Source organism: Ascidiella aspersa, chromosome 7 (assembly GCF_963924565.1).
Source record: "Ascidiella aspersa chromosome 7, kaAscAspe10.2, whole genome shotgun sequence".
NCBI lineage: Eukaryota > Metazoa > Chordata > Ascidiacea > Phlebobranchia > Ascidiidae > Ascidiella > Ascidiella aspersa.
This window is the reverse complement of record NC_139453.1, coordinates 10,445,769-10,461,919: the sequence shown is the minus strand read 5'-3', so window position 1 is coordinate 10,461,919 and position 16,151 is coordinate 10,445,769. Positions and strand designations below refer to the sequence as shown.

The 16,151-nt window shown below is 36.5% G+C and overlaps 1 protein-coding gene across 1 annotated transcript; it reads right to left on the bottom strand.

Annotated features, from left to right (window-relative positions):
* Positions 1-1,145: 1,145 nt before the first annotated feature.
* On the bottom strand, positions 1,146-14,333 carry LOC146137679 (uncharacterized). The gene is made up of 18 exons (XM_083394423.1): positions 14,235-14,333; positions 13,671-13,790; positions 12,579-12,675; positions 12,280-12,478; positions 12,126-12,199; positions 11,662-11,777; positions 10,912-11,081; positions 10,064-10,265; positions 8,877-9,020; positions 8,198-8,339; positions 7,495-7,699; positions 6,054-6,249; positions 5,490-5,674; positions 4,818-5,017; positions 4,319-4,423; positions 3,752-3,889; positions 1,932-2,082; positions 1,146-1,343 (listed from the first exon to the last, which is right to left on the bottom strand). The coding sequence occupies exons 1-18, from the start codon at positions 14,326-14,328 to the stop codon at positions 1,197-1,199; spliced, it is 2,685 nt and encodes an 894-aa protein (XP_083250549.1). The 5' UTR covers positions 14,329-14,333; the 3' UTR covers positions 1,146-1,196.
* Between the last annotated feature and the right edge of the window lie 1,818 nt (positions 14,334-16,151).

Genomic DNA, 16,151 nt, shown 5'->3' with positions numbered 1-16,151 from the left:
AGTGTAAAAGTCATGAAGACCCACTCGCGACCCCTTAAGATCGTTACGCAACCCCTTGGTGTGTTAAGACCTTAACGTTGAAAGCTCTGTGTTGCGCGTGGGTCTTTAAACCTAATCAGTCTAATTACTTTCTGCTGTGTGTTTGTTTTCCAGCGGGACTACGCGTGTGTGGATGCTTGGCCTAAAACGCGCCGAAGGACCAATCAGCAGTTTGAGCTGCTGTTTCGACTAGCGAATAGTATACTAGGCTGGAGTGCTGAATTAACTACGATCGCACCTTAGACTGTGTAGCTTGTTACCCTTTCTGTTGTAAGCCAAAGGCAATCCCGGTAAGCTTCATTGTTTATCACGTAACTTTGTTTATATTTTGAACTTAGCAGTTTCGGTATTTTGCTGACAACAACCGACCTTGGGCAAACTTGGCGACGTTCGAAACTTCTTTCATTCAACTATACCTACTTTTTTAACTTTGGAAATAACAATTACGTGTTTTAAACTTTAACCAGGGCTGCGGAGTCGGAGTCGGACTAAGGACTCGAGTAAGACCGCGTAAAACTACCCGAGTCCCGAGTCAAAAGTGCGCATGCGCAGTATCAAATTTTAAAACTTTCAAGGCGGCAAAATGTAAGTAAAAGTGTAATAGCAAATGTGAAAAAAATTTTAAACCATGTAATGCGGGTGGATCAATTATGACACCAATATGAGTGGATTGCAGAAAATCCACCTTAATTTAGTTGCTTAAAGGGTAAAATACAGGCTGTAGAGTCAGAGCTGGACTCAGGACTCGGCAAAATCTTACATTTGGCCGGAGTCGGTCTTGGGACTCGGGAGTCGGACTCGGACTCGGGTGTATTTTTTTGGCCGGTGTCGGACTCGGGAGTTGTTTTTAACCGACTCCGCAGCCCTGGTTTTAACTCCTAATAGGAAAGCCTTATATATAAAAAAAAATTAGATGTTACCAGTGGCACTGTACATCGCAATTATACGCAATAAACTTGGTTTGGCTGATTGCATTTAACGTTTTTAAATTTACAAAAATAACAAAAATATTGTTTGGCCTTAATCAAATTGACTGCTATCCAAAAAACTGTTTTTTATGAGTTCAGTACGTGCGACATGGTTGGATTGTTTATGCTTGTGCCATGAAATGTTTTGATTTTGCAGCAGAGTTGTGCTTAAAATCTTGTCTCAAAGTTTCAGAAAATCGTGGTTTTGTCGAGTTCCCGATTTGCCATGTCGTCTGACAAAGGTTGCTTGATGTAAAAGCTTTCCCTTAGATCGCCGTTCTCCTGTTTCTCCTCGTCTTTGCCAGGAAATTGCGGGTCCAGTTCCTCCTCATATTTCTGTAAAAAATAGGTTGTTGAAAGCTTGTGCCAATGACAGTTTTTACGCACTTTTGTATTTTTTGCCTACAATTTAACACTTTTGTGTATTTTTGAACAAATTTATATAAAAGTAAAACGTTAAACAGTAACCATGGTTGTTGTGAATTTCAATTTTGTTCGAAATTCAAGGAAATATTGGCTTTGGGTGCCATATGAAAAAATTCAGGAAAAAAAATGCCTGACAGGTTTTTTAAAGTAGTTTTGATCATTTTTGTTGCCTTCCAATTTCTTAAATGACTATGGATTCTATGCACTTCTAAACCATTTATTTTTTTCTGTTATTTAATTATTACAACATTAACGCCATAATTGAATAGCAAATAACATGTCTCTATTGTTTGTTATGCTAAATATGTTTTTACTCAAACCCAAGACTAACACTGGTAAACAAAACACTAACTCAGTTGGAAGTTGCGTTATTACCGTGAAATTTAAAGAGCATTTTGGTCGAAAATGAGTATAGTTGAATACCCCATTAACGCTCCAAAAGGCGCAGTTTTTCTTACAAATATATGTATATCGTTTCAATCTCAGTGCTTCGTTCACCTCCTTGTCAATGCTGTCGACCACCTTGACAATGTTGACGTAGTCCATCTTTGCGTTTGTGATGAGTGCGTTGGACAGCATTTTGTCAAGACGATCGAAACTTGGCCTAGATGAGGCTCGCCACTCCCAGCAAGCTTTCATTATTGTGTACCTGCAGCAGAATATCAGTAAAACTTTCAACAACTGTTTTACCAAATCAGGTGAACACCCTATTGGACAACTTTGGATTAGGGATTGGGTTGAAGTGAAAACTCATTTTGCTTCCAAATCAGAATTGAGGGGTTGTTAAATGTTGACAAAACATCTAAAACCGTCGTTTTTGGGATTCGGGGGCTGCCTTCTTGACTGACCTGGCTACCTCACATAAAGGTCACGTAAATGATTTTAGATGTTTTGTCCCTATTTTAGATCCCCTCAATTTTGATTTGGAAGAAAAATGTCGTTTCACTCCTATAGGGATGTTCCATAATATTAGATCGAAGCCAATAGTCGATACCAAGTGGCAGTAAATATACTCGTCCGATTCTAGGGTGGTATCGGAGCCTATGCTATGCCAATTTAAGTCTTGCATTAGACTCACATGTTTTCTATACAACATTGAAGTTTCTACCTTTAAAGGCGAAATGCTTATAGGCAATATTTTTTTAGAAAAATATAAATTGAAAAATAAAAGATAATGTTTTCTAACGCAAAATCAAATTGCGGCATAATACCCTCAATATGATTACCAGTGAAAATTTTAATTTAATCAATTTTCTTATTAGAGCATATAAATTTTGTTTGTTTGGTACCGGGTCGGATCGCAATGCTTTTTACTGAAATTATCGGGTATTGGTATTAGTTTGAAACATCAAGTTTTGGACATTCCTATTTTGGATGGCTTAATTTCAGGATAAATCTTCCTTCTTCGTATTTTAAGTCAAGTGGATAGTTTCTGATCTACTGGGAGACGGTAGTATGTGACTTGATGCGGTCACGTTATTCTACTTGCGCGTTAGTTGGGCAATAAGGGTAATTTTGCTAACCCGTGGAATGATTACAGAGCTTCGAAATTCGATTCTTTAAATGATCAGCGAGCTTTGAAATTCGATGTATTAATAACTTCAGGCAAGCAACGTATAGTAAATTGTTTTGTTTTTAGAAATTCTCTGTAAAACATTGGCATTGAGATATAATTTTTCAAACATAACATGTTTTTTGAGTTAGGGCTGGGGTTATCGTTTGGGTTCGGGTGGTGACAGCGTTAGTATTATTAAATAAAATGCTTTATGGTGTACACCCTTAGACGTAAATGCGTGGCTAAAACTTTTTATGAGAGTATGTCGGTGGAACTGCAGCTATCTTTTAGTCGGCTTTAAGGCCGAAGAACGAAGTTTATAAAACGGCTTGAAGGCTTTAAAGTTGATCGGTTCTGCTAAAGGGAACTGCAAATCGCCTGCATATGGTATATCACACCGCTACGTATACTTTACATGGCATTGTGATGAGCAGCAGGGATAATATTGCTAACATTGATACCGGTTAGTTTAGTAGGTTGTTGAATGTAGAACATGTTCTTGTCTGGGAGGGATTGTTGAACCTTTGTTTTTACTATATATTTCCGTTTGTAAAACTTGTGAACCGAAAATTTTGTCCAAGGTCAAAAAGTATCTTTGCAAACGATACACGTAAACATGTAACCCGATAAACTATAATATTACTATTAGTATACAGCCTCGTGAACAATAGTAATTCCCAACTCCATTGAACAAACTAAGAACGACCCAGACTTCATAATGCGATTTTCTTGTTACGGTCATATGCGATAACGCGTCACTTACATTTGGCCGCCACAGGAAACGGGCTGCTTCATTCGGTATCCGGACCGAAGTTTTTCCAACAGCTGATCGGACGGAACGGTGGCATGCGGCATACAGCCCAAGGTCACCATTTCGAACATTAGGTTGCCGAACGACCAACTATGAATGTAGTGGAATATAAGCAAATAATAAAGAACCCCTTCCATTTTTCGGCTTGAATCTCGTGGTTAACGCAGTATAGTACTTAAGTCCGTGCGCTTTTAGACTTCTAAATGATTTTATCGCCGACTTTTTTATTAAAATTCAAAGTAGTAATTTTAAGCAATTTTAAATGAGGCGTTTGTTAACATTATCGTAGTCAATGACAGCAATAACTGCATGTCAACTTTTGTCATATTTTTTCGATTTGTGTTTTTCCGAGTTTTCCATTAAAGTCAATATACAAGATGTTGAACATACTGTATCTGAATAAAAAACGCACTTTTTGTCTTGTTACAAGTTAATGTTTGCTTTTTGTTTACAGATTAGTTCTTTAGTTTTACCCATTTTTATACTTTGCTTTGTCTTGCCCGTTTTGTTTATACTTACACGTCACTTTTGCTTGTAATGGGGACTTTCCCGGACATCATTCGCTCCGGGCTGATCCACTTGAAAGGAACGGTTTTCTCCATTTGACCTTTTATAACACCATACCTTAAAATATGAAATAGATTTAATAGGCTTATCTTAAACACACTAAATATATATAAAGCAAGATCTTACAAGATCCAAAACAACCAAAAAGGTTAAAAAAGATCTAAAACAACTTTACTAAAAGTCAGACCACTGCAGTTACGCCAACAAAAGCTTCATCAAACTTCTTCAAATAGTGATTCTATTTGTCTTTGAATAAAGTTGTTTTGGATCTGTTTTGGACTTTGTGTGTGTTTGTTGGATATTGTGGCATGTAAAACAGGTAAACAACTGACAGTGTGAATAGGTTTAGATCCTAATATAAACAACAAAAAATGTCGCGTTATTATTTTTTAACCACGATGTTACAACTAAAACTACTTTCTGTTGAAGCAAATCGTTAATTATTCCTTGCCTGTAGACATCGTTGGCCAGGCCGAAGTCGGAAATCTTGCACACGCGATTTTCGCCCACCAGTATGTTCCTGGCGGCCAGATCGCCGTGGATTATTTTCGACTTTGTCAAGTATGACATCCATTGCGCGAGCTGGCGGGACATTTCGTACACGGATTTTTCCGTTAGGTGGTACAAGGGGTCCTCAAAGCATTTGGTCGGCTGTCATGGGAAAAACAGTGTTGACCAGTGTTGTAAACAAGTCATTTTAAAATGACTCAAGTCCCAGTCAATTCATTCGTAGAAAAAATTAAGTCCAAGTCAAGTCTTTTTGAATAAATCACAAGACAAATCCAAGACATATCCTTGTGTATTAATAAAATAAACGTTAAATTACTAAAATTGGGAAACTCCTTCAATTACGAACCAAAAAATATCCAAGCAAATCGTTTTATGTGCAAAACTTAACATAAAGAACCCAATTAGAAAAAAATGCCTAATGCAAACACCATTTTAACCGAAGTCACAAAGTCCAGTCATTTGTTCACAAGACTAAAATCAAGTCAAGTATTTTTTACGAAATTACTTAAGTCAAGCAGTCAAGTCATTTTAAAACAGTAACATAAATGCACTTAAGCCAAGTCATTGTCAAGTGTTTGACTTAAGTCATTACAACACTGCAACGCCCACACACCTCCCTGGCGTCCCACAGGAAATGGAGGAGGTCGCCGTACGCCAGAAACTCGGTGACGAGGTAGATGGGCTTCTGAGTCGTGCAGCAGCCCAGCACTTTTACCACGTGGGGGTGCTCGCCCAGGTTAAGCATGAAACCGATTTCGGCGAGAAAATCCATGATCTTTGAGCTCTCGTTCGGCCCTTCTGCACAGATAGCGAACTTTTTGTATTTATGTTATACAGACACACGGTAAGGAATGTATTAAACAGTATTGTTGCAATTTGAACAATCATCAAGCTAGTTCTAATGACGGAGCTACGCATTTATACCTTTATAGATATACATACAAATCTACTGCACTGAAAAAGAATTGCACTGTACTGTTTTAGGTCCCTGATTTACAAGATGACATAAAACGTTATTTTGTTTTGTTTATTTTATACGTACTATACCTATTAAACCCAATTCTATTTAATCTTTTTAACTTTGCAATTTATTATCAAGCAACATTACAGATCCGTGGACTGCAAAGTGTACCTAAATCTACCCAATTCAATATAAAGTATTTGCCGTAAAACACACCTTTAAGGACCTTGACGGCAACGGACCGCGTCTCGACATCGACTGTGGTCACCTTGACCAGGTCATCGTTGACCGAGTCTTCAGCCATCGTGGCCTTGTACACGATCCCGTAGTTGCCGCGGCCCAACACGTCACCGAGTTGGACTTTGTCGCGTGCCAACTCCCACCTGTCGCCGAACGTGGGCAGCCATTCGTTCTGGAGGAACAAAAATGGATCGACATAACTATTTTTCAGAATTTTCTTTCGAATAACAGAATCTGCCTGAATCTGAATGGTGAAAAACAAACGATTCGGGTTGCACATCAATGATGAAGATTAAAAAAGAAAAAAATTATTTTGTTTGGATGAAGCGAAAATCATTTTGTTTGGATGTTATATGATAAATATATTTGTCTACTAAAAGCCTTATTAGTATATCATTGAAAGCAAAATAATCTAGCAAAGCAGCAAATCAGGTCAGACACAATAAACAGATTTTAAAACATATATATATATATTTCGCCAATCAAGGCATCGTCAGTATATCTTTATTCGAATGAATGTCATTCTTTGATTGGCGAAATATATATATATATATATCTTTTAAGATTGGTTTATTGTGTCTGACCTGAATTACCAGCTTTGCTAGAGTATTTTGCTGTTACTGATCAGGAATTAAGGTCGACATTTATCTTGCAAGGGTCAAGGTGATTTCTATTATTCACATATTCAGTGCAACATAGTATATCATTGCGAATGAATTGAAGCCAAAAACTGATTTTCGGTTTACTAAGTTCTGTACTTAGTTTAATCTTTATAACTTTTTTGCTCAGATAGTGTGCTCTTCGGTTGTTTACCGGGTTATGAAATTCAATCTTTTTTAACGACTTCATTCTTGATTATTTCGATTTTCGGTTCATACTGGTTTTATCTTCATAATCGAAATATATTCATTTCATATTCCGTTATTAATAAAAACCAGGCGTGGGCAGCCTACGGCCCGCGGACCAAATCAACGAAAATCAAGCAGCCCGCAACCTATTCTGCAAACTGGGCGCGATGCATTCCTCATATTTTTTTGGCTATTTTAACTTCCTTAAAGCATTTTTTTGCGCTTTTCGCAACTCCTGTTCCTCCACCGAGTGTAAGTTGCAAAATGCCTAGTAAGATTCCTGGTGAACAGTCATTGCGGTTGTTATAATAAGATTCGTAAAGGCTTCACAGTTGAATTTAGCGGATTTGGTTTTGGTTTGCATCTAGAAAAAATATTTCTCACCCCTAATTTAAACTTAAAAAATATCTCGGTATAATCAAATGGTAAATGAATAGTTCAACATTTTACGGGAATCTTTTCATTAAAAAGGGTTTTTAAGCGTACAGTGTCTCGCTAAAATGAAGGTATAACAAATAGGCAGAAATGATTTCATTTGATGTAGACCAAACATGTAACTGTCAACTCACGTCGCCTTTGTCCAGCTGGGGAAGGGCGTACTGCAATGCCGAGTTGGAAACGAACTTGCTCCACTTAAAGTTGTCTCGCTCGATTCTGCGCTCTCGTATCATCCAGACTAGCGCGCCAAGCAGGATGAGTGCAACGAAAACAACCGGTAGTGCGATGGAAAGAGCGTGCAAAGCGGACGAAGAACACCCGCTACCATTTTTTAAACTACACAAAAGGCAATAAGGATTATATTTGACCAAACTAGTGATGCCACTGTGTTCTGCGCTATACTGGGGATTTTATTTAATTTGTTTCATTGATTGTCATCATTTCTTGGTATGACGTCATTTGCGGTCTTATTTTAACGGAAATTGCTGATCTTGAAATAAGAACAATTGTTTAAAAGAATATAAAAAACACTATGTTTGCGATAGCTGCGATCTAGGTGGAAACAATGTTTCCCTTTTTTTACAAATAATAACAATTTCGATTTCGCAGTGTTTTATTATATAAGTACGCGATTTAGAACGATATAATAAACGCGTTTAGTAAAATACATTGTAGTTTGTACAACCATTTGCCCAGTAAAAGAAAATAGCGACTGTCCTTACTTCAAGACTCGGTTCAAACTCGTCGTTTAAAAATAAAATAAAATCCAAAACTAATTTTTTCGCTACTAAACGACAAGCGATCTGTACTAAGGCAGACTAGCACAATCCTTACCCATCTCCGTAGTATCCGGATAAACACGTACAATTGGCGCCAATATAAGGAGCTCGTCTGTCCTTACATTCGGCGTGGTTGTCACACGGATTGGTGTTGTTTCGGCAAGCGTTAATGTCGCTACACCCAGTTCCACCTTTTACTGGAAAATTTAGAATCAAAGTTTATAGGTAAGATTTTCAAAGTAAATTCCGCATTACGGTGTTGCCCTATTTACTTTTAAAATGCTTTATCGGTCTTAAGAGCATATTGGTTGGAGGTGTTAAAAATGCATAAAGACATATTTAAAACGTTCAAAATAATACCTACTTCTGTGTGGGCTTTGCTATCCTTATTGATACGTCTTTATCGGTCGATTTAAAAAAAAAATTATCGTGTTCTTATGCAATAAATTCTGGTTTTAGACGAAAATATATGAACGGTGTAATTATTGTAGTAATTCCGAAACTAATTACAAATAGCCACGTTTGCCATAATACCAACAAAGTCAAATTTGTTTTTTTTGCAGGCCTATGTGATGTCTTAATTTAGAATACGCGGAAAAAATAGCGTCATAGCCAATCGTCGAGTTAATCTTAAATAACTCTTTGTTTGATTTGTTGTTTTAATAGAAGTCGTTGCATTGTACTACGTTGATTAAGTGGACAAATATATTCTCGAGCAACTGCTTTGTTCTTACCCGAAGATGGGTTGTATCCATTCCCAACGAATCCACTAAGACAAACACAGGTTGCGTTGATAGAAGTTCGTCCCGTTCTATCCTGGGCCGTGCAGTTTGCGTTTTGGTCACATAGATTGTATCTCTTTTCACAAGCATCAAATTCTGTTACGAACAAGTGCGTTTTAAGCTGACATTTCGACATTGAAAGTCTATATAGATTTTTAAGGAACCTGAAATTAAAATTTCCCTTAAAAGTTTTTAGTTTTGCCGAAGCACTTACTATTGCGACGAGGTTGTTCTCGTATATTCTTTATTTTTTTTTCATAAAAAAACTTGAGCCTTTAGGGAACTTTGTGGTTTCATCCTGCCCAACAAAATTTGTTGATTCAAAGGACTGATATAGTTTGCATTTTTTTTTCATACTAAAGCAAGTTCAACATATTGTTTGCCGATTTCAATTAATATGACTCGGGACGAGTGTTAATATTGCATTAATATTAGTAGCCAAAATATTTTACTAATGGTGTTCCAAAGCAATAATGTTAAGTTTAGAAACACGCATATACAGTAAAAGTCTTAATCCATGTAGCCTAGAGCTGGTCGCATTACCTTTAGTTTTTTTCCAAACTTTTATATAAAACATACAGTGTTTTAGATCGTAAAAGGCGCATTCCAGCAGCAGTATTCATAAGGAATTGAAAACCTATATTTTTCATGCCGACATTGGGGATAAAAACGTGAAAACATCCGCAATGTTGTAATGACTAAAGTCATTGACTTTACTTAAGTCACTGTTTTCAAATGGCTTGACTCGACTTAAGTCTTTTGACCAAAATAATTTGACTTGGACTTCTTCATTTTGTCAAATAACTTGGGCTTAAATTAAGCGCTTTTCATTATAATTTATCTAACGTTTTGCACATCAAACGCTTTTATTGCTGTATATTGCATTTGTGGTACTTTTAGCGGAATTACTTCTCATAATCAGACAAGTTTACCAATTTACTGTTATTCCAAAAACATGACATGACTTGAAGTTGACTTTTTTGGCCTCATAATGACTTGACCGGGACTTGACTTGGGCAACCGATTAGACTGGGACATTGACTTGTTATATGTTCAAAAAGACTTGACTGGGACTTAAATCATTTACAAATCATTTGTTTACAACACTGGAAATTCGTGGCCTTAAACTTATAGTTTACCTGGTACTTGCAGTGTAAAATCAGTAGAGCAGGACCCGTAAATGGCACAGAGCTGTCTCGAACGGTCGTACCAAGAGGTGACGGCGTAGGTATAATTATGTGTGGGCTTAACGTTTTCGACCGTGATCTGAAACTGTGTGTTGTTCACGCATGATGTACGCGCACTTCTTCTTGTTTCGTTGGTCGCAATGAATGTCCTATTCTGGGTGAAACGATTTAAACCGATTTACTTCTTAGGACAAGTTGTCCAACTAACTACCCATGCGTGAAAGGTGGCGTATTGTACCCAAGAGATAACAAGAAGGAATATTAATGTCAACAAAGTATAAGGCATGATTATCTCGCTTTTTGTGAAACCCCTTCCTCTGCAACTGCTATCTTTCTGTCGAAACTATTATAAATAATGTATTAAATGATTACACAAAGTGCCAAACATACCCTAATCACCGTACTGTAGTTTGAAGGACCAAAAGAAAGTAAAAGTTTGTGCATTCTATTTGGACCAGAGATAAATGTAATGGCGCATAGAAAACAGAGGACTGCAACCTCGGCCTTGGAGTAAAGCGTGGCAATTTCCTATCAGCAAGTTCTCCTTGTTCTTATTGACATTCGACAATCTCTAATATTTCAGCAGCTTTAAGTTTGAGGACTAAATTAGTTTTCCTGTATTGTTATTATCTCTTGGGCATCCTTGAGGCCATTTTTTAGATTTATTTTCAATAGTTTATGTTTTATAGATGTTTTTCAATGTTTCCTTGCGTTAAAAAGCTTTTCAGCTTCCCATATTTCACGTCTAACCTCTCATTTCTAAATGGTATGTTTTTTAGTTTGCAGAAACAAAGACTCACCGACGATGTTCCGTATTCTCCGTGTAAATGCGAGACAAAAAATGTCAGCAGTCCTTTGCTGTCAATGGGTAGCAACCAGGACACGTTGAGGCTTAAAGTTAGCTGGTTGAAATCGGGAACCAACTCGTGGAATGTGAAGTTTCTCGCGTAGTGGTGTGCAATCGAGTTTGCTACAAATAACAGGGGCATAGATTAAGTGACAAGCATTGCAGGACTTTGATTCAGGAAGATCCATATATAGGCTTTTAAGGCAACATTGATTCTAAACACCGAAGGCCATCTCAGACTCGTCGAATCTGGTAAGATGCAAGTAGGACAGGCTAAAAAACAACTGTAGCCCCCAGTAAGGTTTGAACTTACGACATCCGGCCATACCGGAACCGCCGCACTACCGACTGAGCTACAAAGACTGAGAGAGGAGCGAGTCTAGAAACAACCATACGTCAATGTTTGCGGCATTCTGTTAGTGCAAGCAACTTCATATTGAAGGCGATACAGATCTGCGATGGCTTTCGGTGTACTAATGAAGGCGTTATCGTTGGTCAAAATCAGCTTCAAAAGGGCAAATCACAGTTATTACCACACATATTTGTGTTCACCCTTCAACGTTTCTGCACACCTTTCAATTTTTAATAAATTAAGATAAAGTAGATGATGACGTAAATATATTTTCATGTTTTATCTAACGTTTGAACAAAAAAATTGTTTAAACTCCGATAAAAATGTAAAGTTAAGGATGGCCGGCTTTACCGCATAAAATTGAAGCTGCGTCGTGATGTGAATATCCCATGTTGGTGAAGACCTCCATCCAGTTACGAGGCATTTCGATCACTTGGTCACTGTTTGGAAAATTCCCGGTGAACTGCCTTAAAACGTAGAGGTAGAGATATTGAAAACGTCAAGTCATTGTTCAGATGGCAAGTTAATTGAAAGATCAAAATATACATGTTTAAGGTGTTGTCTTATTGCTAGTGTAAAAATGGTTGACTTGTTTACAGTTTTTAGAGCTCGTCGAAATTGTGTTTTCTCTAATTAGAAATATCTTGAAAACCTAAAAGTTAGATTAACAGTTGAAAAGCCTACACCAAAAAAAACAATTTCAAAATACTTAAACGCATGTACTAGTTACAAAAACAAAAAAAATTAAATTGTACCTTTTGTGGTATAAACTGTAAAGTATCACTCTATTGAAAAAACATATTTCGAAACAATACCTGGAGTATGGGACAATATACGCGTCATACTTCTGGCTGGCCATGTCGACGTTGAACTCCAAATACCTGACAAACTGAATACATTTTTTTTTAGGACTTAGTAAGTCAAGTAAAATTCTCTTAGTAAAAAAATAAAAAAATATTAAAAACTTACTGACTGAACGGCAAAGTATCCATAATCCTTGATGTAGCTGCTGCCAACGTCATCACAATTCCTACTTCTGCGTGAAGAGTAATTAAACAACTTGCATTTCGTGGCACAGAGGCAATCTTGGGCCGTGGAGTTAGAACAAAGCGATGTTTCGTTAGAGCAGTGCGTCTTGTTACTTGCATTCACCCAAAACAAACTGCCCCTAAAACCCGAAAATTGTATATTATCATCATAGTTTTAGCTATTACACGCTAAACTTTATCCGATGACTTGTATTGAACAAGTACCGATTTGATTCTTACTTAGGAATGCAGACGTTGCTCGCCAAAATAGATTTCGAATCTTCATGCATGGTGTTTGAATCTTGAAATTTTACGACGAATCCGTCTAGTTCTAAACCTACATACCAAAACTTTTTACATAAAGATTCATATTACGTTACCATCAGATCCAACTATAGGCTAATTTACAATTATTTTTAAATTAGCAACAGTTATTGGTTTATTAAACATATATACATATATATCACCTTATATATTTCGCATATCATAAAATGAGCCACAGTGTTTTATAATAAAACAACAACCTGTGTTTTGATTTAAAAATAGTTCAGAGATATTACTACTGAAGCTGCACCAGGTGCAGTTTAGCTTTTCTAACTGTAAAATTACATGTGTTAACCTTTCGGTGCTCGTATGTTTTAAATGTTGTGCATTTGCATTACAAATGAGTGTACCGTGAAAACATTTTATAACTACTATTTTAACATATCTGTTTTGTCGGCTTATATAACAGGTTTCTAAAAATAGTTTCCTTTCGAAATTTCGTTTTCGAATGTCACAAGTAGATAAAGCAAGGTTGACAACACAGTTGTTTAACGTTTAAGTTTAACAGGATTACACTGCATTCGGGGAATAGGGCACCGTAATTACGGTTAATATCTCTCGCCCCTGGCTATACATTTGATTGCTTAATCGGATATAATGGTCACGAGGCATATTTTGAATCAAACTTTAATAATGTTATTACACCTACAACACGATTCATTTTTGTCGTTTTTTCGTAGAGTAACTTATTTAACAACAGATAATTCTTAAAAATAATTAGCATGATTTGATGTTGCAGGCTTGGAATGTAAAGATAATAAAAACGACGATGTTTCGTAAACGTCATCTTTATGTTTTAAGCAAATCACTAAAAGTGTGGAGTGTTGGTCAATTTCTAATTTAGGAGCAATGAAACTGGTATTACAACACAAACCTGTTATGACAAGTCATGAATTCATAAAAATGTAAAATCTCTTAGAAATTTACCTTTCAAGTTGAAAATCTACGCTGGTTTACAAAACATAGCTAAAAAGCACGAAAAAAATATATGTTGTATGTAATACTTACCGGCAGGGGACGAGGAAACATTCCACCTGACATGAGCGGTTATATTGGCTTTGAGCGTTGTATTGTCAACTTGTGCTGTGTACCACGTGCGTGATGTGATTATGACCTCATCAAGTAACCCTTAACCGCGTACAGTGTAATCGATTAACAAAAAATCGATAATTTTTGTGAAATTTAAAAGTTGAAGAAATTTGTTTTAAATTAAAATATTGGTTATGGTCATTAGGCCTACATTGCTTTTGTTGGAGGCGCTTAAGCTACAAATCCAGATGACGATTGTTCAACAACAAAGATAATTTATAAAATTGATATTAAAATTCGGAAAAAAATATTAAAAGTATTAATGAATCAGAGCCATATATTTTATCAAGCTGCAAAAATATTTATTTTCATTTCTTTTTTTTTGTTTTTATATTAAACCAAAATTGGAAGAATCGTTCTTATTGCGAACCTTCTTCGTTCGGAATGCAATCGAACAATTTTTATGGATAACGCCAACGTCGAGATTGTAATCAGATATACTTTATGACACAGGAGGCGAAACTTTGGCCTGGAGACACTTACTATTGTAGCATTCGTAGCCTTCAGTTTGCGAGTTCGTCCAAACCACGAAAATAATAAAGATGGCTTTCCAAAGCATATTCAAGGCTAACGACATACCTATATTCTGCAATAGGTCACATTATTTAAGGTTGTTGCATAAGTTATCTTGCCTAAAGAAATATAGGTTTGCATTTAACTAAAAGACAAAAAAGCAGTCTAGGGGAGGGGCATGGACACGTGACCACTCCCCCCCCCTACGGTTGGTCGGCCCACGAGCCTACCTTGACCTGATCAACACAGTTCTGCGAAAGCTTGTCAACATGTATTGCAATTTGCCGTTAAACATTGTCACATAATTTCCAGATTTGGAACTAGACAAAAAACGGCTATTAAAAAACCTTGAAATATTATAATAACTGTTCATAACATAACACCGATATTTTTTGTGTTGTTTCTGTAAAGTTGGTATTGCCACAATATTTGCTAAAATTCGCCAAACCAAAGAAGCGCCCGAAAGCAGAATTTCCGGTTGTATAAGTGGCATGATGTGGCGATCGAACATGAAATCAACATGTGCGACTGAAAACATTCTGATTTGTTTTGCCGTTAGTGCGCTGTAATAATAGCAAATGAACGCCCGGCGGCACAAATAGATTGCCAGCAAAATTGCGTGCCTCGGAAAGCAGATAACATCTTAAAGGTCGTCGGAATGAGGCCACAAAACTTCAACTGTACAGCGAAAGTTGCGCGTGCGTCAGGAAAATTGCGATAGTGCGGTAAAATAGTCGAAATTACGCCGTTTTTTTTGGTTGTTTAGCTGGCGTGATAATTAATGTCACCGGAGACAATTTCTCAGTAGAATTTGAATTTTCCGTCGTGTGTTTATTTAAGGTTGGCCGTGGCCATTATGTTCAGCAATTTGCTTGTTTACCTAATAATATCCTGTTAGGTTTACCGGTTCGGAAACAACAGTGATTCAGAGTGGACAGAAGATACCAACTTATACTAAGTTAAAGTATCTAATTGAGCTTTGTTATCTTATTGAAGAGAACAAAAGCTTGAACTTGTCATCTTAATTACGACAAAAATTGCTTGATTTTACTGCAAAGGTGTTTTTTTACTACTAATGCTAATTGAATCACCGCTGTGAAAACTCGAGGTATTTTTTGGAAAATTGTTGACTTTATAAGAAGAAAAATTGTTCAATTTTACTACAAAATATGCTGGCCGTTAACGACAAATAAAATGTCAATACAGCTGATTAGATTTTTCTCATTAAACCGAAATATTTAAAATTTACTAAGATGGGCTTTCATGAAAAACACATTTGCAAAAAATTTGCAGCAACAGATTGTTTAAAAAAAATCTTTCTTGGCCTGATTGTGTTGTAGGCAACCTTATGAACTTTGAGGAATACTGCCTCTCTATATCCGCAGATTTGTAAAACCTACAGTACATGGCACAAGCTGCAAAACTTGCTAATTTACATCCTAACTGCTACACAGTGTTGTAATGTCTTAATCATTTAAAAATTTTACTTGATTTAAGTCACCGATTTAAGAAAAAAGTTGACTTGGCTTAATCTTGTGACCGAAATAACGTGACTTGACTTGTCCTAAGTCTATTGGAAAAATCACTAGACTCGGACTTTTTGTCAAATAACTTGGGATTAAATTTAGTGTTTTCCATTCAAAATTTATCTTAAGCAATTTGATTGCTGTATATCTCGTTTGTGTTATTTTCAGTTGAATTGTTGCTCATAATCTGGCGAAATCTTACCAAATAGTTTAACAACATAGGCCTTCTTTTATGTCAATGACACAACTTGAAATTGACTTGCTCTCATAATGACTTGACTATGACATAAGTCATTTTGAAATGACTTGTTTACAACACTGTTGCTACAAGTAGCTTTTGCGAATTAAACGCAAATCACAC